Source organism: Taudactylus pleione, unplaced genomic scaffold (genome assembly GCF_031769625.1).
Source record: "Taudactylus pleione unplaced genomic scaffold, aTauple2 ptg000334l, whole genome shotgun sequence".
NCBI lineage: Eukaryota > Metazoa > Chordata > Amphibia > Anura > Myobatrachidae > Taudactylus > Taudactylus pleione.
Genome location: NW_028284735.1, coordinates 3,462,463 through 3,486,702, shown reverse-complemented (window position 1 = coordinate 3,486,702; position 24,240 = coordinate 3,462,463). Strand labels below are relative to the sequence as shown.

Here is a 24,240-nt window from a genome sequence, read left to right as displayed (position 1 = left end):
AACACGGGGGTTCGCGCACATCTCTATTTAATATGCAAACAAATATGCATATTTTTTATTCATGTACTGTAGCTAAATTCACCTCATACTAAATCAGCGCTGTGAGCTAGATATACTAAACAAGTATTCTTATAGTTTATGTAATTCAGGTGAAATTTGCATGTACAGTAGTAGTATCTGAAGAATGTAATTTTCATCTCAAACACTGTAAATAGAATTACTGTATATACAAAATATAGAACTGTGACATACCTGACAAGAAGACTGTTTTCCAGAGTGGACAATTGTGTACGAAGAGTTTTCCAGTTTTTAAATTCCGTATATGAATCACAACTGAAATTCTTAGGTTTGACACAATAAAAGTATTCTTCATCTCTCTCGTCTTTGTACTCACACAGTTCTTTTTCCTTAAGGTCAAACCCACACTTGGTCTCCACTTGTTTGTCTTGAGTTGTAAATTTTCCTAAGTAATCTACATTGCCATACCAGCTGTTTCTTGACTTCCAGAGAGCAGAAACTGCTTCACTTGGGTGCATGAGAAACACTGTCACCACAACTTTACCTTCCCAAAATAAAGTAAAATGAATGTAATATGTCCCATTGTTACAGTCTTCAATCCTGCCAGATGCTCCTGCTCCAATATCAGAGTTAGAAATTCTTGCTCTTAAGTAGTCTCCTCCATAGGTTTTCTTCTTTCCCAAATAATCGTAGGCATCAACCTGTACTGTCAGTAAATCACCAACACAATAGCTCTTTGTTGGATTTGTAAGGAAGACTTTGCTGTTCTTAGCACTTGTTGTGTTGTCCTGATGGGAAAAAGTCACTTTAGGCATCTTTTGATCTATGTGATTGAATATTTCGTTTATCCTCACTTGCATTTCCGAAGTTTTCTCAGTGGAGCCATGGGAAACTGGTATTTTGTTCTCTCTAGTAAAACTCTTTAAAGGATTAAAAGGAAAATAATAATTATTATTACATTGTATTTATATATAAACAGCTTACTCTGCAATGCAGTATTACATATTAAGAGGCTCATGGCCTACACTTATTATTAAATATTTGCATACTGATATTTTAGTCTGTTGCACTTTACAATTGAGACACAGGGCCCCATTTATCACAATCCGCCGGCTCTCACCCTCCCCTGCGATCGTGCCACCCCTACGTGATCATCTCCCCGTTCAGGTTTACACTTACCTGCCCAGTATTCGTTGCTCTGGTGAGGTCCTCTGGGACTCCAATCAGCTATTCTCCTGGGACCCTGGTCAGCTGCTCTTACATTACAGAATAGAGTAGCTGACTAGGGTGACAGAGCAGGATCCCGGAGATCAGCTGACTAGAGACCCAGAGGACTTCACTAGAGCACCAATCACTGGACAGGTAAGTGACAGGTTTTTTTTTAAATCTAACATTTTTTTTACACTACGATCAGCGCTGCAGTCTATCAGACGCTAAGGCAGATCACATGCAGCCACTGGGGCTCTGCTTTCCCTGGCAGGGAATGCTCAGTTACAGTATGGAAAAGGGGTGGGGGGGCATGCTATTCACCATCTCCAGGTGGTGTTATTATCACAGGGTCCCCCCCCGGTATTTCACTATTTATCTCCTGATTCAGCATGAATCACAATTGTGATTGCAGATCCAAAATAATCTGCCATCGCTCAGCCAGCATAGAGATGCCCACTACTGCTTTCTCATATCTGTAATACCTCGCAGTCCTACGTATACATCTGTAACATCAAAACACATTGCCCCGTCACGCACAATTACAGTAGGTCTGATCAGAAGAAATTGCAAGTCTCGTCTAACGCAGTGAGTACACAAGCTGCGTAAGTAATCGCAGTGGTTAATTTAGGCACACCCATGCAACGGCGTTCAAATGGACAGGCACGCCCGCATTTCTGCAACCACTCCCCCGCCATCACCCAGAAATGCTCACGACCTGTCACTCACTGTGCGATGGATTCCTGTCTGTGTAGTGCAATCGCTTCGTACGCGGTTGCAATTTCAATCCATGCTGAATCAGGCCCTTAGTTTGGTAAATTGCAATTAAATCACATTTCCCATTACAAGTACAAGAAATGGGATCTGCTTACTAAAAATATGCAAATTAAAGGGCTTTAAGTATTTTTTTGCGAAAAACTGCTCCAAAAGCACTTTTATACAATTATGTGATATTAAATATGAAAAGGATGTTAAAAAAAAACCTTTTTCAAATATTTTTTATATAAAAAAATTGATAAATAGGGCCCACAGCAATAAAATAAGATAGGGAAATAGAAGTGTTATACATGAGATTAAGTTCTACTTATAGAAAGTGCTTAATGGACTTTATGAGCCAACCATACTGCAATGTTTTGGAGCTTTAATCAGAGGGTTGATTGAGTACTAGGGATGTGCGCCGACCCCCGTGTTTTGGTTTTGGATCTATGGGGTCTGTTTACTAAGCAGTGTTAGGAGACAGAGTGAAAAGTGATAAGAAAGTGATAAGGTTCTAGACAATCCGCTCCTAACTGCCATCTCACAGGCTGTGTTTCAAAAATGACAGTTGGGAGCTTATTGGCTGGCACCTTATCACTTTTCACTCTGTCTCCTAACACTTCTTAGTAAATAGACCCCTGTATCTCCTTCGTGTTTTGGACCTGTATTTGGTTTTGGCAAAACACCCTTGCATGTTTTGGTTTTGGATCTGTTTTTAAAAAAAAAAATGTATTAAAAACTGCTAAAATCACATCAATTGGTTCTTTTTTTTGCTCCTACCGTATTATTATCCTCAATAACATTAATTTCCACTAGTTCTCAGTCAATTTCGACCACCTCACACAAAATTGTTAACCAACATAGGCCAAACCAACTCACAAGTACAGTACGTTCAATGGAAAACAATACAACACAGAAATTTACTAAAAATCGTAAGTGGAATTTCCTTGCTCAAAACAATTCATAGTAGTAAACAAGTAGCAAACAAAAAAACCCCTAAACCATGTCTACATAGCAACAGCGGGCATAAATGCCCCTAACACAAGTGCACATGCCTAGTCTCAGTGCCCACATTTTTTTTTTCCTCCTGGGGTTGCTGGGCCACCGATGACTGGCCCATGTAAAGCCCCGATCAATCAGCTTTTTGGTTGAGCAGTTCCCCAAAATCTCCCCAACCATTAAAAAAGTGCTCTGTACCTGTGAGTCAGAAATAGTGCAGGCCGTATACAGTGCAGGGTACAGTGCGGGTCGGGTACAGTGCCGGTCAGATACAGTGCGGGTCAAAAAAAGGGCAGGTCGGTTACAGTGTGGGATACAGTGCGGATCTGATACAGTGTGGGTTGAATACAGTGCTGGTCGGATACAGAGCAGGGTACAGTGTGAGTCAGTTACAGTGCGGGTCGGATACAGTGCAGTTTATGGTGCAGGTCGGATACAGTGTGGGTTGAATACGGTGCAGGTCGGCTACAGTGCGGGATATTTAGTGGGTTGGATGCAGTGCAGGTCAGATATAGTTTTGGATACAGTGTGGGTTGGATACAGTGTGAGTCGGTTACAGTACAGGTAGGATACAGTGCGGGTCTGATATAGTGTGGGATACAGTGTGGTTTGAATACAGTGCAGGATACAGTGTGAGTCGCTTACAATGCGGGTCAGATACAGTGCAGTTTATAGTGCAGGTCGGCCCGGATACAGTGCGGGTCTGATAAAGTGCAGGTTGGATACAGCGTGGGTTGAATATAGTGCGGGTCGGATACACTGTGTTATGCAGTGTGGGTTGGATACACCAATAGTGCACTTACTGTGACAGCAGTGTCGACAGTGCGGGCTGCTGGCGGTGTCCTATATGCAAGAGGGCCAGTGGTGTCTTCAATGCGGGGGTGCCGGAGGTGTTGGTAATGTGACGGTGTTGGCAGAGTGGGGGTGTTGGCAGTGTCCTCAGTGCAATGTGTCGGCAGAGTAGGGGTGCCAGCTGTGTCCTCAGCGCAGGGGTGCTGCCAGTGTCGGCAGTGCGGGGGTGCCCTTTGTGTGAGAGTGGCGGTAGAGTCAGCTGTGTGGGGTTACTGACGGCGTCCTCAATATGTTGGGCAGCTGTGTGGGGGGCTGGCAGTGTTCTTAGTACTGGGTGACGGCCGTGTCCTCAGTGCACATGTATCACAACAGTGTGGGGTTGCTGATGGTGTCCTCAATACGTGGGGAGTGCGGGATGCCGGTGGTGTCCTCAGTGTGGGAGTGCCGGCAGTGTGGGAGTGCCGGCAGTGTCCTCAGTGCAGGGTGCCGGTGGTGTACGTGGGGAGTGCGGGGCTGCTGGCAGTGTCCTCAGTGCAGGGTGCCGGTGGTGTCGGCATGGTGGGGGTGCCAGCGGTGTCCTCAGTGCATGTGTGCTGACAGTGTCGGCAGTGCAGGGGTGTCGGTGGTGTCCTCAGTGTGGGAGTGTCTGCAGTGTGGGGTTGCTGTCAGTGTCCTTGGTACCTAGGGCAGCAGTGCAGGGGTGCTTGCAGTGTCCTCAGTGCAGGGTGCCAGCAGGTGTTGGCAGAGCAGGGGTGCCATCGATGTCCTCAGTGCATGTGTGCTGACAGTGTCGGCAGTGCAGGGGTGCTGGTGGTGTCCTCAATGCAGGGTGCCAGCAGTGTTGGTAGCATGGGGTGTCGGCAGTGGGAGGAGCAGTGCTGTCAGGCAAGGGGCATAGGCGGCATCTTCCCACCTTCCTGTGCCCATTGAATTCTCATTGAATTGGCTCTCTCAGCCAATAAGCATTAAGCCCATTGAATTTAATGGAACTTTGTAAAATGGCTGCTTGAGGCAAAACCTTGAGATCCGACAAAGGGGTCGCAAGGTTTTGCCTTGATTAGGGGCAGGCAGGGAGATCCGAGCTGTGTCTCAGATCCCCCCGGATCCCCAAAATTCGGGTTGGTCCAGTTTCTCTATTGAGTACATGCATACATTTTGTTTGAACTGTTTAGAGGGAAAGTAATTAGGTAGAGTAGTTGGAGGGTGGTTAAGTGAGTGGTTCTGGAATTTGATAAGCTTGTCTGAAGAGGTGAGTTTTCAGGAAATTACAGTGGATTTGCAGACTAGAGAAAAGGGAGGATATTCCACAGAGTGTGTGCAGCACAAAAAAATTGGAATGAGAGCAAATAATGAGTGTGAATGGAAAAGGAAGCTCTTGTGCAGAGTGGAAGGGGTGAGTTATGAGATATTTAATTGTGAAACAGCAGAAAAAGATACGGGGCCAAACGTAATAAGATGCGAATGTTCAGGCAAAAACCAGCTCACACCTTCTCACATTTTTTGAAGATGCGAGATGGTAACGGGACTTGCAAATGTAATAGCCTGCAAACTTTTGAGTTCAAGGCTACTACACTATGCAAATGTGTGTGAGTATTTCCTACAGTATGTAAGCTCACACTTTTTAATGCGACTAGCATTAAAAGGTGCGAGTTATACAGAAGCCTTCACAGATCAGTGAGATCCGTGAAGTCTTCAGTGTGTAAAAAAAATGTTAAATTAACATAAAAAAAAAAAATTACGTTCTCCCTCTCCCAGAAACATAGCAAGCCCCAGGTTCTTTATAGCCTGTCCTGGTTCTTAAAATACAGGGGAAACAATGCATAGGGGTCACCTGTATTTTAATTAACCAGCACAGGGCTTTGCAGAGCTGATCCTAGTTGTGAAAATACAGGGGACAAAATTAGTAGGTGTCCTGTATTTTCGATAACTGGCACTGGAATCTTTCTAGCGGGGGAATAATTACACAGCCAGGGAAACCCTTTCACTGGGTCTCCTGGCCAAAGCATTACCCGTGACTGCTAGTCAGCCTAGGCCAGGGATTTCAGGGAAGGTGGGGACCCCCCCAATGAAGGGGTCCTCCTCTCCAGGGCACCCAAAGCCTGGGCTGATAACCCGGCGCTATCCCCGGCAACCTTGGTCGGTGGATGCTGGGTTGATTATGTATAGTGTAGTGTAATAAATTGAATAAAAAATATTGTCTTATGAAGTAGAACTGCAGGTCACAGCAAGCCACAAGTACCACCATGCTCCATAGGATCTGCCTGCAGATTGGCTGGCGGCTCCAGGAATGACAGGGCACACGTGGGTCCTGGTCATTCGTGCAGAGGAAGGCTATGTGTAAACATTCCCTTCCTCCTGTTCATACTGGATCGGGACTTGGCGTTTTTTTTTTTTAACCCCCTGGAGGCCTACATGCTGGGGCATATATATAATGGGAGCAGCGTGTGCGGTTCACATGGGACCCCAGATCCAGAGGGACCCCGCACTGCACACCCTGCACCCATATTATCTAAAACTCACCTGTCCGTGGTCCCAAGTCGGGTGTCAGCACAGTACAGAACACCGGAAAATGGCCGCAGCGGTAAATTTTCCGGCATTCTGCGCATGCGCAGTAGACTGGGCACACTCTAGTGCCCAGAGTCTACTGACTCTGTGGTGACCGGCCAGCCACGCCAGGGAGAGAGGAGGGGGCACAGCACGGGGAATGCACATGGGCCCCCTCCTCTCTTAAGAGGCCCCTGCCTACATGGACTGAAGAAGACATGAACTATACATAGGAAGAGGTGAGTATTGTTTTTATTGTTTTTTTTAACAGGTATCCGTGGATGCTACATGGACAAGTGGATGCGAATGGCTACAGGGATACTAGGTGAGTACGTGTGATAATGAGTGTGAGTGTGTATGTGAGTGTGCATGTATGTTTAAATAAAATTGTACTGTCACTGTGTGTGTGTCTTATTGCTTTTTATTTCTTTTGCAGTAGAATTACAGATTCCAGTGGGCCCATAATGCCCCACATGCTGGTATTTTGGTTCACCAAGTACCAGCATGAGGGGGAGGCTTTCTGGAACCTGTAGTTCTACTGCAAAAGACAATATTTTTACTTAAATTTATTTCACTGTACTATACATAATCAACCCGGCACCCACCGGCCAGGGTTGCCGGGGATAGCCTCGGGCTATCAGCCCAGACCTGAAGTGCCCTGAGAGGGGGACCCCTTTATAGGGAGGTCCCCACCTCCCCAGGGATCCCCAGCCTGGGCTGACTAGCGGTTAGATTTAATGCATTGGTCGGGTAACCCGCTGAAAGGGTTTCCCTGGCTGTCATTATTCCCCTGCTAGAAAGAGTCCAGTGCCAGTTATCGAAAATACAGGTCACCTACTCATTTTGTCTCCTGTATTTTAACAACCAGAACCTGCTCAGCAAAACCCTGTACTGGTACATAAATTACAGGGGACCCCTACGCATTTTGTCCCTTATTTTAAAAACCAGCACAGACTCCACAGAGCCTGGGGCTGGTTATGCTTGCGGGGCTGCATGTCATTTTTTATTTTTTAAATGTTATTTTGAATATGTACACAGAGAAACATGCATGTATCTCATGGATATGTGCATGTTTCTGTGTTACTTTGGTCTGTTCAGGAAAAACTCGCTATTCTGAAGCTGGTCTATTGTTTTGCGATTTCTCAGGCAGTAATATGTGCAAGTGGAGCACTCGCACTCTATTACATTGCTCAAATTCTATCATGAGAATGGGAAAACATCTAGATGCGAGATTTTTTTTTGCGAGTTATAGTAAAGCCCGAAAAATGTGAGTGAGTAAAAAATTACATTTGGCTCAATGTCTCTCTCTGTTTATTAATCCAGCTTGGAGTAAAAAAAACACCGAAAATACTTTGGAAATGTCCTTGTTTTAAATCTGTGAGAACAATTTTTATACAGTCCTATTCTACATTATTATTACTGTGTGAATACTGTTGAATTGTATTTGCTATAAAACCAACATAAAAAATATTTTATTTTATTCCTCTGAGTAACTTACTATTAATAATGGTGTTCCACTCCTCATTTTTCTATTTGTTATTAGTAGGTAGCAAAGCCTACTATGGGAGCTGCCATGCAGAACAGCATTGATGTAATTGGTTGGTGAAGTGCATCATATTTTCTATATTCTGTTAGTAGTAGTTTTGAATTGGATTTAGTAAAATACAGGCAGCCAGTCTGACAAAACCGAGCAGCAAAAGAAGAATGATTTGAAAGGAAATCAGTAATCACTGCTATTAAACTTGATAATAATGGTTAAAGTCTGAAATGGGGAAGTCCTGTAAGGAGTCTATTGTGGAAAATAATTATAGATGAGCGGATCTGGTTCTCTGAGAACCGGACCCACCCGAACTTCCAAATTGGATCTCAAAACGAGGCAAAACGTCATCATCCCGCTGTCAGATTCTCATGGGTTTTGGATTAAAGGTCCCTGCGATCGGTGGCATTTCACTGTAGAGAGAGAAGCTAGCAGACAAAGTCAGTCACTCAGTGTGTGTGTGTCCAGTCGGGGAAATGGCCTGAAGGCTGCTGCTGTGTTGTCAGTGGCGTAAATTCATCCCAGATGCCCGAAGGCAAGTTATAATTTAGTCTGCCCCACCCTCCCCTCACAGCCGCTGACACTGTAATGTAGCAATTTGCATGCAGACAGGCTATAAATAGAAGGGGTGCCATGTATTGAGCGGCCGTGATGGTACATGCCGGGTACATAGTTACAGCCCTAAGTGGGGTGAATATGTTGTGGACAATGGAGAAGGTGCCCCTTCATAGATAGCTGCAGCCCAGCGGCAGGTGCCTACATTGTCTCCCATAGTTCTGCCCCTGTGTGTTGTCCATAAAGGGGTTTAGGCTGAAGTACATAAAGGGGGGCTTCCTTCAGTGGGTGCTGCAGCTGCTGTTTCACTTGTCCTGTCAATTAACTGTGGCTGCTGCTATGTTTTTGCCTTGTCCATCAGGCTAGGGCTGCAGTCTATAAAGGGGTGCTGTGTTGTCCAGGGGGGTGCACTGTCAATTAGGGGTGCTCTTCCCCAGTTTTAAAAAAAAGTTTTATTTTGTGTGTGTGCGTTAGCAACTTAGCTGCGCTATTATTGTACGGTGACACTGCCGCAGTTTATCGTCCATGTATTTGTGACTCTGCAGGTGGTCTGTCTGCATTCGGCTCAGCTGGGGTGCTTTGTTGTCCATCAAAAAGGGGTGCTGTCTGTGTTGTTCATCAAGGGGCTGCTGCCTCAATCAGGGGTGCTCTTCCCCAGTGAAAAAAATAACAGTGAAATTAAATTAATAATATCAATATTAATCCACAAAAAAAAAAAAGATATGTTTTGTGTGTGTGTGCATTAGCAACTTAGCTGAGCTGTTATTGTTTGGTGACACTGCCATCCAGTCCGCAGTTTATCGTCCACGTATTTCGTATTATGACACTATAAGTCATAGCACAGTGTGTTATTCTTATTCATAAATAATTAATCTAGTGACACTGTAAGTGGTAGCACAGTGTGTTATTCTTATTCATAAATAATTAATCTTGTGACACTTAGTGGTAGCGCAGTGTTATTCTTATTCATAAATAATTAATCTTGTGACACTAAGTGGTAGCGCAGGTATTGATGAGGATATTGATAATGAGGATGTTGATGATGAGGATGTTGTTTATGTAAATTAGGCACCAGTGGATGAAACAATTTGTGCACATGATAAGGAAAATCCCATTGTCATGCTTGGGCACAAGACAAAAAAACGTGATTGTGTTGAGTCATCTACAACACCAGTGGATTTTTTTGGGAAAGTTTATTTTTTTCTCGGCAGATGCACTTGCTGGAGAAACTGAAGGAGAAGCAACCGCTTCATCATGTGCCACTTGAGCTGACAATTTGCTTACCAACAGCTCTTTGCATCTCTTCAGATCTGTGTTTGTTGGGAAGAAAAACACAACGTCTTCATCCCTTCTGGGGAGAAAATCCTCTCCCAGCAGCAGCAGGCATAGTGCTCAAGGATTCTCAAGAAACCTAAAATCTTAAATCTTGCATTTGCTCTGTTCAGCTTGTCCACATATCTGTGAATAGTGGGTACAACGGCTTTTTGGAGGCCACTAATTAAGTTTTTTTATTGTCCCTTTACAGGTTGGAAAAGGCTTTTCTAGTGAAGTGGAATCTTTGCAAAGGATTGTTTAATAGTCAATTGTTGTTTGAAAGCACTATCAGTAGTCTTCCTGTTCCCCTTCTGGGATGAAAATCCACTCCCAGCTACAGCAGGCATAGAACTCAAGGATTCTTCTGGACAAGGATTGATGTGAATGAGTAAAATATATTTTGTAAATGCCTCCCCTCCTCCCTCATAAATTTACTTTGGAAACAAAGAATTCAATTAAATTTACTACCAATCAACCCATCCTGTCCCTGCCTTCAACTACATACATACTCCAACTCCCTTAGGCCTCTTGAAGAATAAAAACATTTGTTTCCTGATGTGCCATGTTGGAAGTTGAGCTGCCGCGTGTTTGTGCTGCCACCCACTGCTGCCGCTTAGCTTAGTCAGTCAGCTAGCTTGGTGGAAATTTTGGGCCTAAGCCGGATGAAAACAATATTGTAAGCTGTAAGGTGGTTGACTGGAAACGAATGGAAATTAATGTTATTGAGATTAATAATGCTGTAGGAACAAAAAAAAAAAAAAATTATATGATTTTAGCAGATTTTATCAATTTGTAAAAAAAAAAAATGCAGATCCAAAACCAAAACACGCAAGGGGCGATTTTGGCAAAACCAAATCTAGATCCATAACACAAGGAGATACAGATCCAAAACCAAAACACAGGGGTAGGGACACATCTCTAGAAATAATGAGGGCATGAATACAATTTTGCATATTCTTGTGTGAGATTGTGTGTAACTGTATTCTGGAAATATTTCTTTGATGTATGTACAAGGATTTTGAAATGTATTGAGTGTGGGGAATAAAGGACAGTTTTGAGTAAAGGATGATACCTTACAGCGGATGGTGGGTTCCCTTGCCTGACATGCCTGTGTGCCCTGCACACTATGCACCCATTATAGATATCACACTACTCAAAACAGTGGGATATAGTCATACAGTATTAACACTTACAGGTTAGAAGTTAGGACAAATTATGTTTGGAAATTTCTCTGACCTGACTATTCCAGGAGCTAAAACAGGGAACAGGGCTGCCATCAGGGGGGGAACAGTAAGTACTCCTGTACCGGGCCCAGACAGCTGAGGGGCCAGGCTGCCGGCATAGTAAATGCTGATTCATCACCCAGATACAGAGAGAGTTCTATGAATGAGTTATCACACACAGGATACAGCTGAGCTGTGTGTGATGAGTCATTCATTAATTAAGTATCCGGCCAGCATGCTGCATGATCAGCACATACCTACCCAGCACCAATGTCCTGCTTCTGATACTGTGAATCAGGAGCAGCTGCAGGATGACCAGCTTATAATAAAGCTAGGAGCACTGGGCCCCCTCTTACAGACATTTCCCCCTATTAGGACCTCATCAAATAAGTATCACCTCTGCGAGTGTGCCTCCATACTAGTTACTCCACCCTCAGCTCTCCTCCTCGCTGTTCTCATTGGCTAGATACTGTGTGCACAGCACTGAGGAAAAAAATGTGAGAGAGCAACTGTGGTGCACACACAGAGGTGCCTCTTCCCCTCCCCCCTCCTATACAATCTATCTGTCCCACTGTCCCATTTACTATGACTGAATCCTGCCTCTGCCCCTCCCCCTTCTATACAATCAGGATTGGTATGATGCTGGAAGATTGGCAGCAGTGAAGATCCTGACAGATAAGTATAATAACTAACCTAACCCTTTCCCTCCCTAACCCTCCCTTAGGGATGCCTAACCCTAACCTCCCCCCTCCGTAAGTGCCTAAACCTAACCCCCCCAACGCTGCAGCCTAAACCTAACCCTCCTGGGGGGGTGCATAACCATAACATTCTTGTGCCCCTGTTCCCCCATACCTCAGCCTTTGACCCCTCTCCATATATATGCCTCTGCCCGCTTCCCATTTTTGACTCTGCTACCTTCCTATCTGTCTTTGTGTCCTTTACCTAAGTATGCCTCTCCCTATTTGCACCTCTGCCCCTTTTACCAAAATGTGCCTCCCCCCATGTATGCCTCTACCCCTTGCCATGTCTGTGCTGTGTTCCACACCACAGACAACTGAACTGAACCTACAGATGTCCGGTAAGCAGGGCCGGCCCGACCCATACGCCGGGTACGCGGTCGCGTAGAGCGCCAGACTGAGGAGGGCGCCAAGGCAGTCACGGACAGCAAGTTATTCAATGACCCTAATGGGCACCCTAAGGGTAAGTATGCACCGCATCGAGCTGCGCTGTCTAGCAAGTCAAAGCGCTAGGTGGCGGGCCATGGCTGGACTGATCATTCTTGTATGAGAGGGAGCCAGCCGGCTGCCTATCATAGCAGGCAGAGCGGCCCGCTGAGGAGAGGAGTCACTGATATCGCGAGAAGAGGCTGTCAGTCTGGTACTGCAGTCCTCTCTCGCGGCAGTCTCTGCTGGCGCTTATTCCTCACCCACCTGGCGTAGGTGCTGCTGCTGGCAGACAAAAAGAAAGAGGACAGAATCCTGGGAACAGTGGCGAGATTTTTACAAGGTGATGGTCGAGAGCTGAGGTGGGCATTATGGGAAGAAACTTTGCAGCTGAGACGGCCAGGTAGATTGAGGCCACAGAATGTGTAGCTCCGTGAGACGTCCAGTGGGTGCTGGTGCTGCTATGAGGCTGAGTTAGGTCCGTGCTTCCCCTGCTGTAAGTGGGGATGTAGGTGCCTCCAGTAGAGGGTGTTCCCCCAGAGTGACCTCCTTCCCAGTCAGTCCTGGGGACCCACAGCACCCATGAGCCCACATAACCCAGTTCAGCAGTGTAACTCTGTGGGCGGAATTCAATGCCATCCAGCCCCTTTCGTGCCCGACGGAGCTATTCAATTCTTGCTCCTGTCGGGCACGATGAGCTGCCAGTGCTACATTTCAGCTCGCAGCCCCTGGGGGATGAGAGCTGAAATGTGCGAAAAGTGACATGTTTGGGCGCCCAAACATCACTTTTCGCGATCGCGCCCAGCACTTTGGTCGGGTTTAGCTGCTTTACTCGGCTAAACCTGACCTCTATGGGCGCGATCAGCACGAAAATCTTGAACAATTGCATAGCGGCCCGCGATCTCCTGTCACTTTAGACGGGAGATGCGGGCCGCGAAAACAATTGAATTCCGCCCTATGACTTATGTATACTCTATTATTTGTCCCCCTCTGATTTTGGTGCACCAAGTTATTTGCCCTCGCCCCTGTAATTTGTGTACCCCATTTTTCAACGCCCCATCTGTGATGTAGGTGCACCCCATTATTCTTCCCCCACTGAGATGTAGGAGCACCCCATTATTATTTACCCTCATCTTTGTCATTTAGGTGCACCTCTACATTCATCACCTCCCTGGAATTTAGTTGTACCCCATTATTCACCCCCCCCCCCCCTGTCATTTATGTGCTCAACAGTGATCATCACTGCTCCGGCTTCCCACATTTTCCCATTCAGCTCAGCACTTGGTTGGTTGGTTTGCAAATGAAATGTAAAAGAAACATTATATTACCTTTTATTTGCATTTTTATAATAATGTATATAGCGCTACGTATACTGGGGCACAGTAATAAAATGAGAATGGGTGATGACCTACAGAAAGTGCTTAAATATTACATAGTGCTGTACAATGGGATTATGATGCAAACAAATTAGATTTAATCACATAAAACAGGATGAAAAAAACATGTAATATGATTGAAATCGCCGCCAGTTCAAATCCCGCCTGCAGAAGCCAGTCAGGAGGAGATCCCGTCTGGGGCTGGTAAGTATTCTAACCCTCCCCTCTCCCTCCCCTGATTCTAACCCTCCCTTGGTTGTGCCTAACCCTAAGTCCCCCCGGGGGTGGCTAAACCTAACCCCCCTCCACACAGCTAATAGCTAAGATGCCCCAGACTTACCTCGTTTGGGACGGCGTCTTGTCTGTATTCCAGCATTGGGATTAAGATAGGCATCGGAATGTCAATGCCTATCTTAAATCCGGTGTCGGGCTTTAGCGGTCAGGATTTAGACAGGCGACATTTAGTCCGCCGATCTAATAACTACATCCCAAAAACATGACCCTACCCAACTGAGTTTACAATCTAAAAACTGGGGCAGTTGCAGGGCAGGACATTACAAGGCCAGTGACAGCTGTTTTAGTTCTATGTTTAGGTGTGTAAAATGCAAGCAAGAATCTCACTGATCATGTGCATTGTTCCTAAAATGAAATGCTGTTTTCCTTATCACATTGATTATCACATTAATTGTTTTTGCCTGTTTATAATCTGGAATTATTCTGATTTGTGGAGAACTAGAGGACTTTACCAAGAGTGGTGTGAGTGATTTCCTAGTCAAGATTTTTCAAATAGTTCATAGTAGCATGCATTTATTTCATATCTGGTATAAAGGCCCCATACATCTACGATGGACAGGGGCAATTTCCCTTTCCCCAGACACCAATATGTTATATTTACCATTCCCGACTAAAATTTGATCAGGATCAGAAAATCAGGGATTTTTAACAAAAATAATTTCCCAGATTCCCAGACTGGATCGGTGAAAATCGATGACCGCCAATCTGCATTTCTGATCGACAGACTGGCAGCTCCGACCACATTGTGGAATTGGTAAAATGGCAGGCCCTTTGGTACATATCTTTTAATAGCCTGATTCATTCTGAGAGGAATTGGCATTCTCAAAAATTTATCTTGGAAGTAGCGTGCTTTTAGCAGCTTTTTTGGATGAATCCCGGTTTAGTGATGTAGTAATCGCGCCTACTTTGGTGTTGGTTTCGCCTATAGTTGGTTTGGTGACGCCCATGTGAGGCCACTTTTTTAAACCTTTTACCAGGGCCACTTTTAGTCCCCAACCCACCCCTGTGTGTAAATATGTAGTTGCATATTTATTTACATATGTGACCATGCTTTTGGTACGTGTACGTTTTATTCCAAACGACCATCCCCCCTTATCTTTTTCAGTTGCGGGCCTTCGGCGCGCACAACAGTCCCACTGGGGGCGCCCAAAAAAATATTCGCTTACCTGAAAAATTTGGCTCGGTCCAGCCCTGCCGGTAAGCACAGTTTTGTGTTGTAAATCATTAGGCTTCTCACGTAAAAAAAATCCTTTATTCCTTTTTAATCTTTAAAGGCAAATATCTTACATTTTTTAAATCTGTTTATTTTTGTTATGTGTAGTGTGTGTAGCCACTCACACACACATCATGCAGGCAGGTATGCTGAGGGGCATGTAGGGCACATCAGTACTGTAGTGGGAACTCATTGCATGCACTTGCTCAAGGTACCAGACCTCAACCTCACACCACTGCATCCACCAAGCCTTTAGGGTGAGGTACCAAGGTGGTGGGGGGCCCTGTTTTTTTTTTTTCATTTGTACCGGGCACCACGATTTCTGATGGCAGCCCTGACAGGGAATATACATTTTTAACTATCCAAATAGTTTTTCATAGAATATATCAGTTTGTAATTACTTAAATGGTGTTATTTATTTAATTGGAAAAAGGTATTGGCACTCAGGCAAAAGGTGCTGGTACTCAAAAAAGATTCTTGTACTCACTTGTTTTGGTTTTGGCCAAACTTTAAAATTGATTAAAACTGCTAAAATCAACAAAATTTGGACCTGTTTTTGTTCCTATAGTATTGATAACATCAACATATATTTCCACTCAATTTTGGCAACCTCACAGCTTACAATATTGTTTTCACCAATATTGGCTAAAGGTTGCAGTGAGCTGGCTGGCTAAACTAAGCAACAGAACAGCTGCACAAATACAAGGCAGTTTAAAAGAATATAGAACATCTATGAAACAAAGTGACACTGCAATGGCAGACTGTATGGCATCTTAATTAGGGGTGAGCGGGTTCGGATTTCTGAAATCCGAACCCCCCCGAGCCCCCCCGATCCGAGTCCGATCCGAGTCAGGCTCGACTTTTCCCGCCTGACTCGGATCTGACATCGAGGCAAAACGTCATCATCCCGCCTTCCGAGTCTCGCGGGTTTTGGATCCTATATAAGGTACCCGCGTCGGCGCCATTTTCTCACTCGGCTGTGGACAGTGAAGAGGGAGGGTGGGAGTTAGTGCTGTGTAGTGTAGTGTAGTGTAGTGCTGCTGTTGTCCACTACTTCAAAGTCCATAGGGGCTGGCTGTGTTGTGCTGTGCTGCTGTTGTTAATAGGGGCTGTGTCCACTACTTCAAAGTCCATAGGGGCTGGCTGGACTGTGTTGTGCAGTCAGTTCCAAAGTCCTGTGCAGTGTCCCAGTCCTAAAGGGGTGCTGTAGTGTTGTCCAGGGGGTGCTCTGTCCATCAGGGGTGCTCCCCCCAAGTGCTAAAAAAATAATATATTTTCTGTGTTTGTGAATTGTGTGCGCAGTAGCCGCACGTGCATCAACAAAGTAGTGCCAAGCGTGCGCCTGTGTCATAAGTAAAGGGCCGGCTGGCTTGACCGTTAAGGGTGCTGTAACCCCCGAAAGTACACTCCAGTCCAAACCTAAAAAAAAATTATTTTCTGTGTTTGTGAATTGTGTGCGCAGTAGCCGCATGTGCATCAACAAAGTAGTGCCAAGCGTGCGCCTGTGTCATAAGTAAAGGGCCGGCTGGCTTGACCGTTAAAGGGTGCTGTAACCCCCGAAAGTACACTCCAGTCCAAACCAAAAAAAAATTATTTTCTGTGTTTGTGAATTGTGTGCGCAGTAGCCGCACGTGCATCAACAAAGTAGTGTCAAGCGTTCGCCTGTGTCATAAGTAAAGGGCCGGCTGGCTTGACCGTTAAAGGGTGCTGTATCCCCCGAAAGTACACTCCAGTCCAAACCAAAAAAAAAATTATTTTCTGTGTTTGTGAATTGTGTGCGCAGTAGCCGCACGTGCATCAACAAAGTAGTGCCAAGCGTGCGCCTGTGTCATAAGTAAAGGGCCGGCTGGTTTGACCGTTAAAGGGTGCTGTAACCCCCAAAGTACACTCCAGTCCAAACCGAAAAAAAATTATTTTCTGTGTTTGTGAATTGTGTGCGCAGTAGCCGCACGTGCATCAACAAAGTAGTGCCAAGTGTGCGCCTGTGTCATAAGTAAAGGGCCGGCTGGCTTGACCGTTAAAGGGTGCTGTAACCCCCGAAAGTACACTCCAGTCCAAACCAAAAAAATAATAATTTTCTGTGTTTGTGAATTGTGTGCGCAGTAGCCGCACGTGCATCAACAAAGTAGTGCCAAGCGTGCGCCTGTGTCATAAGTAAAGGGCCGGCTGGCTTGACCGTTAAAGGGTTCTGTAACCCCCAAAGTACACTCCAAACCAAAAAAATATATATTTTCTGTGTTTGTGACTTGTGTGCACTGTGGCTGCACGTGCATCAACAAAGGAGCAGCGCCAAGCGTGCGCCTGTGTCCCATAAGTAAAGAGCCGGCTGGCTCATTTCTTAAAGGGTGGTGTAACCCACAAAGTGCACTACTCTCCAGCAAAAATAAAAAAATATTTTCTGTGTTTGTGTGCGCTTTATCCGCACGTATATATATCAATATAACATAAATGGAGGACCAAACTTTCTCTGATAAAAATAAAATAGGGAAAGATCAAGAACCACTTCCTACTAGTGCTGTTGCTGCTGCTGGGAGTTGTTCATCATCCCAGAGAGGAAGTAGGAACATCACTACTTTTACTAAACAATTGACCCTCCAACAGTCCCTAGCGATGAGGATGAAGTACGACAGCAGTCATCCTGAAGCAAAACGTATAACTGAGGCCTTGACTGCTATGTTGGTGTTAGACGTGCGTCCGGTATCCGACATTAGTGCAGTGGGATTTAGACAATTGATGGAGGTAGTGTGTCCTCGGTTCCAAATCCCGTCTAGATTCCACCTGCATCCTCAAAGCAGCAGCAACAAGCGTGCGTCTGTCTGTTAAAGGGTGGTGACACCCTCAAAGTGTGCTACACAAACAATTAAAATATTGTTCTTTTTTTTTCTGTCTTTGTGAAATGTGTGGGCTGTAGCCGCACCTGCATCCTTAAAGCAGCAGCGACAAGCGTGCGTCTGTCTGTTAAAGGGTGGTGACACCCTCAAAGTGTGCTACACAAACAATTAAAATATTGTTCTTTTTTTTCGGTCTTTGTGAAATGTGTGGGCTGTAGCCGCACCTGCATCCTTAAAGCAGCAGCGACAAGCGTGCGTCTGTCTGTTAAAGGGTGGTGACACCCTCAAAGTGTGCTACACAAACAATAAAAATATTCTTCTTCTTTTATCTGTCTATGTGAATTGTGTGGGCTGTAGCCGCACCTGCATCCTTAAAGCAGCAGCGACAAGCGTGCGTCTGTCTGTTAAAGGGTGGTGACACCCTCAAAGTGTTCTACACAAACAATTAAAATATTGTTCTTTTTTTTCGGTCTTTGTGAAATGTGTGGGCTGTAGCCGCACCTGCATCCTTAAAGCAGCAGCGACAAGCGTGCGTCTGTCTGTTAAAGGGTGGTGTAACTCTCAAAGTGCTCCAAAAAATAAAAAACTATTTTTTTTATGTGTTTGTGACTTGTGTGCGATGTAGCCGCACTTGCATCCTCAAAGCAGCAGCGACAAGCGTGCGTCTGTCTGTTAAAGGGTGGTGACACCCTCAAAGTGTGCTACACAAACAATAAAAATATTCTTCTTTTTTCTGTCTTTGTGAATTGTGTGGGCTGTAGCCGCACCTGCATCCTTAAAGCAGCAGCGACAAGCGTGCGTCTGTCTGTTAAAGGGTGGTGGCACCCTCAAAGTGTGCTACACAAACAATTAAAATATTCTTTTTTTTTCTGTCTTTGTGAAATGTGTGGGCTGTAGCCGCACCTGCATCCTTAAAGCAGCAGCGACAAGCGTGCGTCTGTCTGTTAAAGGGTGGTGTAACCCTCAAAGTGTGCTCCACAAACAATAAAAATATTCTTTTTTTTTTTCTGTCTTTGTGAATTGTGTGGGCTGTAGCCGCACTTGAATCCTCAAAGCAGCAGCGACAAGCGTGCGTCTGTCTGTTAAAGGATTACATCGGTGACAGCATCCAAGTAGGCATGTCAGACAGTCCGTACCTGTACTGGCAGGAAAAAGAAGCAATTTGGAGGTCCCTGTACAAACTGGCTCTATTTTACCTGAGTTGCCCCCCCTCCAGTGTGTACTCCGAAAGAGTGTTTAGTGCAGCCGGGAACCTTGTTAGCGAAAGGCGTAGGAGGTTGCTTCCACAAAATGTGGAGAAGATGATGTTCATAAAATGAATGATCAACTCTTCCAGGGAGACCAGCCTCCAGAACGTACAGAGGGACCTGTGGTTCCAGCAGGGACGAATTAATACTCTGTGAGGATGAGGATGTACATAACACTGAAGAGGGTGAGGAATCTGTGGATGAGGAGGATGAGGACGACTTCTTGCCTCCGTAGAGCCAGTTTGTGCAGGGACAGATTAATTGCCAGCTTGTTTTGTGGGGGCCCAAACGAACCAATCATTTCAGCCACAGTTGTGTGGCAGACCCTGGCGCTGAAATGATTGGTTTGTTAAAGTGTGCATGTCCTGTTTATACAACATATACCAAGGACAATTCCATCTTGCACCTCTTTTTTTTCTTTGCATTATGTACAGTTTGGGGCCTAGTTTTTCAATGCCATCCTGTCTGCCACTGCAATTTCACGCCTAGATGGGTCACGTGTTTGTGCCGCCCACTCGTGTCGCTTAGCATAGTCATCCAGCTACCTCGGTGCAACCTTTTGGACATAAAAACACTATTGTGAGGTGTGAGGTATTCAGAATAGACTGGAAATGAGTGGAAATTAAGGTTATTGAGGTTAATAATAGCATAGGAGCAGAAAAACATACAAATTCTGTGATTTTAGCTGTTTTTATGCTTTTTTTCAAAAAAATACAGATCCAAAACACAAAACCCAGAACCCAAAACACGGAAGGGTGGTTTTGGCAAAACCAATCCAGATCCAAAACACGAAGAAAGATCCAGATCCAAAACCAAAACACAAAACACGAAAAGTGGCCGGTGCACACCCCTAATCTTAATCAATCACAGGTAAATGGAGATGGAGTACTTAGTGGAAGTCAGGTAAAGCATTGATTGATTGATTGATTACAGTACTAAATAAATCTAAGACATGGGAAAAAAAACTATCAAAACAACCTTTTGATATTTAAATGAGATTTTTAAAGTGGAAACTGAATCCAAACAGCAAATCACAGGCTTTGTGACAATATGAAAGATTCAAGACAGAGTAACAGCCTAGTCAAATTTGAAAATTAATAACTATATGATTTGATGATACTACTCTATCTGTGGAGAAGCTGCAGGAAATGTAGCCTCTATGTCTGGATGAGAAGCTGGTGATGGATGGCTTGCAAGATAAAAAAAAAGAACATGAAGGCCCTAGTAAAGTATAGTAATATGCACTGCCTGTCAAACACACACAATTTTGTCAAAGCCCATAATGAAAAGTGCTGCACAGTGGAATTGAATTTGGGACCTCCCACCAACCCTTATGTTGTTTATTAAAAAGGACATGCAGAGTTTTACAAACCAAGCACTTTACAGGCATTTTTGTCTCCCTCATAGAGAATGTGTAGTTAATTTTTCCTCACTTTTGGAAGTATCCTCCTACTTTGATCACTCACAAGGTGGTACATTTACTTTAGTAAATGTTTTTAGATGTTGCCTATAGCAACCAATCAGATTCTAGCTATTATCTTCTAGAAGGTGCTAGTTAAATGTTAAGTAGAATCTGATTGGTTGCTATGGGCAGCATCTTCACTTCTAAGAACTCTAACTTTAGTAAATATACCATGCTAAACACTGTTTTCTTAAGTAAAGCAAAGCTAGTTTGCACAAGGGCTCCAAATTACCATTTTTCCCTCCCATTATACAAAGCGACTGTGCAAGATGCTAATGCATTCTGGTGCATTGAGTTGACTCAACATCACCACTAGTGGGTCCCTTGGAAAAGGTCCGTATTTTTCCTGGCAACAGTATTTGAAGGGGAAACTAAAGCAGGAGACATTGGGCCAGATTCTAATCTAGATGCAAATGCCATCGCAGTGTAATCTCTCATGGATTACAATTTGCGGAAATTGTTAATGACTCACCCGCCATCCATTGCTTAGAGATGCCCACTGAAAACATCTCAAATCTGCCAGCCATACACAAAACTGGAAACATTAAATGCAGATCAGGCAGCCATCAGCATTCTGAGTAATTCTAAGATGTTGCAGACATAGTGGCTCTCAAGACACACAGAAGGATCTCCTGCTGCAAGCAAGATTGCTGTGGCTAATTTATGAATGCCAAGAAAACAGTGTTTACAGTGGTACTGACATGCCTGCATTTTTCTAATCCCCCCATTGCCTCCCCCAAATGCTAACTACCTGTCACTTATTTTGTGAGTGAATCCTCTATATGAGCGTAAGTTCAATTCAATCAATCAGTTCAGCTTACACTCATGTGCAATGGCTAACAATCACTCAATCTGATAAAATATTGGCATTTGCATCCGGATTGGAATCAGGCCCATCATCGTGTCAATGACCACTTGAGCTGACAACTTGCTTGTAAGGAAATCTTTACATTATTTTAGTTCTGTGTGATTTGGGAAAGGATAACATTACATAGGACTTAAACCTAGGATCAAGCCTTGTAGCCAAAATGTAGTATCAAATTGCAAGATGTTGCAAAACATTGAGTTCTGGCAAACCGAATAAAGAATTTGATCTACCAACATATTTAGCAGAATCAATCTGTTTCATCTCCTCCTTCAGCTTCTCTAGCTGATTTTACAGTATTTTATTTAATGGTATGCTTTGATTAAGGCTGGCAGTGTCTGAACTCATTCATTAGTTATAATTTGAAATTATTTTAGTTGCTTGCATAAAACTGAAAGTATTCTCCACTGTGCTGCAGTAAGGTGGTTATTATTTGTCCCGCACTCACTATGTCATGGGTTTATGAAATTGGAGCAGTTGACTATAGCAACCAATCAGATCTAGCACCTTCTAGAAGATAATAGCTAGAATCTGATTAGTTGTTGTGGCCGGAACCCGACCACATGTGGATAAAATGGCTGCCATGGCACTGAAGGGGTTAACCCTGATGCCACAACATAATCTTTAAAGGGACAATGTAGGTGCAGGGAAACATGTACTCTACAAGTATAGGTAATAATTTATTTGACTATGTTCTATTTAAACACTGTGCACAGTTTTGAAATTGGGGAGACATGTTTTAATGTACAGACTATGCACTTATGAGGAATGTATAAGTTATTTTATTTTAAAAGGCAATGACATTTGGAGACTAACTGCTCCTTAGGGAACCGGTATGAAATACCGCCAGTTCAATTCCCGGCAGCGCCTGGCCGACAAAAGCAGAGTTCCCGGCAGCAGAAGCAAGACAGCGCAGGAAATCCCGATCATCGCTAAGGTAAGTATAAACTAACCTAACCCCCTAACCCTAACTCTCCTTAGGGGTGCCTAACCCTAACCTCCCCCCCAAGTGCCTAACCCTAATCCCCCCTCTAAGTGCCTAACTGTTATGAGAGTGTCTTAAAGAATGGAAAAGTGTCTCACCAGAAAAGGCAGGAAAACTTGGCTTGTAGAGAAGCCTGCCAGGAGGGCAGGATAACGTGGCTAGATGAGTTGCCTGCCAGGAGGGCAGGATAAATTGGTAAGATGAGTTGCCTGCCAGGAGGGCAGGATAAGTTGGTTAGATGAGTTGCCTGCCAGGAGGGCAGGATCACTTGGCTGATGAGTTGCCTGCCAGGAGGGCAGGATCACTTGGCTAGATGAGTTGCCTGCCAGGAGGGCAGGATCACTTGGCTAGATGAGTTGCCTGCCAGGAGAGCAGGATAACTTGGCTAGATGAGTTGCCTGCCAGGAGGGCAGGATAACTTGGCTAGATGAGTTGCCTGCCAGGAGGGCAGGATAACTGGGCTAGATGAGTTACATGCCAGGAAGGCAGGATAAATTGGCAAGATGAGTTGCCTGCCAGGAGGGCAGGATAACTTGGTTAGATGAGTTGCCTGCCAGGAGGGCAGGATAACTTGGCTAGATGAGTTGCCTGCCAGGAGGGAAGGATAACTTGGCTAGATGAGTTGCCTGCCAGGAGGGCAGGATAACTTGGCTAGATGAGTTGCCTGCCAGGAGTGCAGGATACAACAGGCTGAAAATAGTACAGGTGTAAATGTACAGTTTGATTACACACAGTAGGGCTTAGAAAGCTGTAGCTGCTGATTACACAGAGGAAGCATGGACCCAAAGGCTTGAGCCTGCATACACTGAGCACAGCATGTGGATGGTGAAAACAGACAGCAAGCTAACGGCAATCAGAGCAGAGTGGAACAACAGTCTGAATAACTGAGCTACCTGCTGAAGCTTGGAAGGCAGCGTGGAGGGAGATGGAGAGTGGTAAACAGAAGCAGCGGCTGAAGTGTAGACAATCACAGAGGATAGCTCGAACAACCAGACCGAGCTGTAGGAGAAAACTCTACAAACGGCGAGGGGGAATGAATCTGGAAGCTACAAATAGGAGGGGCAGCCAATCAGCAGCATATGGGAGTATGAGTCACTCTCTGCAGCATCCCCGATGCTTGGTAATTAACGGAACTGGATTCTGAATATTGTGAGTCAGTGTAGGTCCCGAGCCGGTGGGAAACAAGCCGCTGCCATGGCTTGTGACACTAACCCTAACCCCCCATTCCCCGCTGCCTAAACCTAAGTCCCCCGGGGGGGTGCCTAACCCTAAGTCTCCCCTGGTGGTGCCTAACCCTCCCTCCCCCTAGCCTAACCCTAACCCTCCCGGGGGGTGCCTAACCCAAAGTCCCCCCCGGGTGCCGTAAACCTAACCCTCCCCCCCCCCGCGGCTGTCCGCTCGCGGCGTCCAGCATCCCTTCGATCGGGATGCCGGGCACCTGTCTCCTGGCATCAGGGAAATGACAGGTGTCTAGATATAAACGCCCGGCATTTCACCCTCTCCGGGATGACAGTCGGGAAGCCGGCTGTCGGTATTAAGGCAGCCAGTTTCCCGATTGTATACGCTCTTTAGACATCCTTACCTAGTGATTGATATGGTAATTGTCCTAGTCTGGCAGTGGAGTGTTGGTGTTGACTGAACAAGTCTTTTCTTTGAATTCACACCAGGAAAGTGTAGTGTAGTGTGAAACTTTCTAGAGAGGTGTTTATGAAAAGAGACAGTTATATGCTAAATCAGATTATGTTTTAGGAAAGATAACTGGTTTTAGGTGGGAACAAGGAAATTTAGTTAGTTTTTGTGAAAAGTAAGATGTGTTTATTTATATTTTGTGAGAATGCATAATTAGTTAACAGGAACACA

At 44.9% G+C, this 24,240-nt stretch overlaps 1 protein-coding gene across 1 annotated transcript in view; it reads right to left on the bottom strand.

Moving 5' to 3' along the window:
- LOC148508928 (NXPE family member 2-like) overlaps positions 1-24,240 on the bottom strand; it is a 215,316-nt gene that overhangs the window by 189,450 nt on the left and 1,626 nt on the right. The window contains exon 3 of the mRNA XM_088443817.1: positions 253-938. Coding sequence (XP_088299943.1) covers positions 253-938 — 686 coding nt within the window. The remainder of the gene's footprint in view (positions 1-252; positions 939-24,240) is intronic.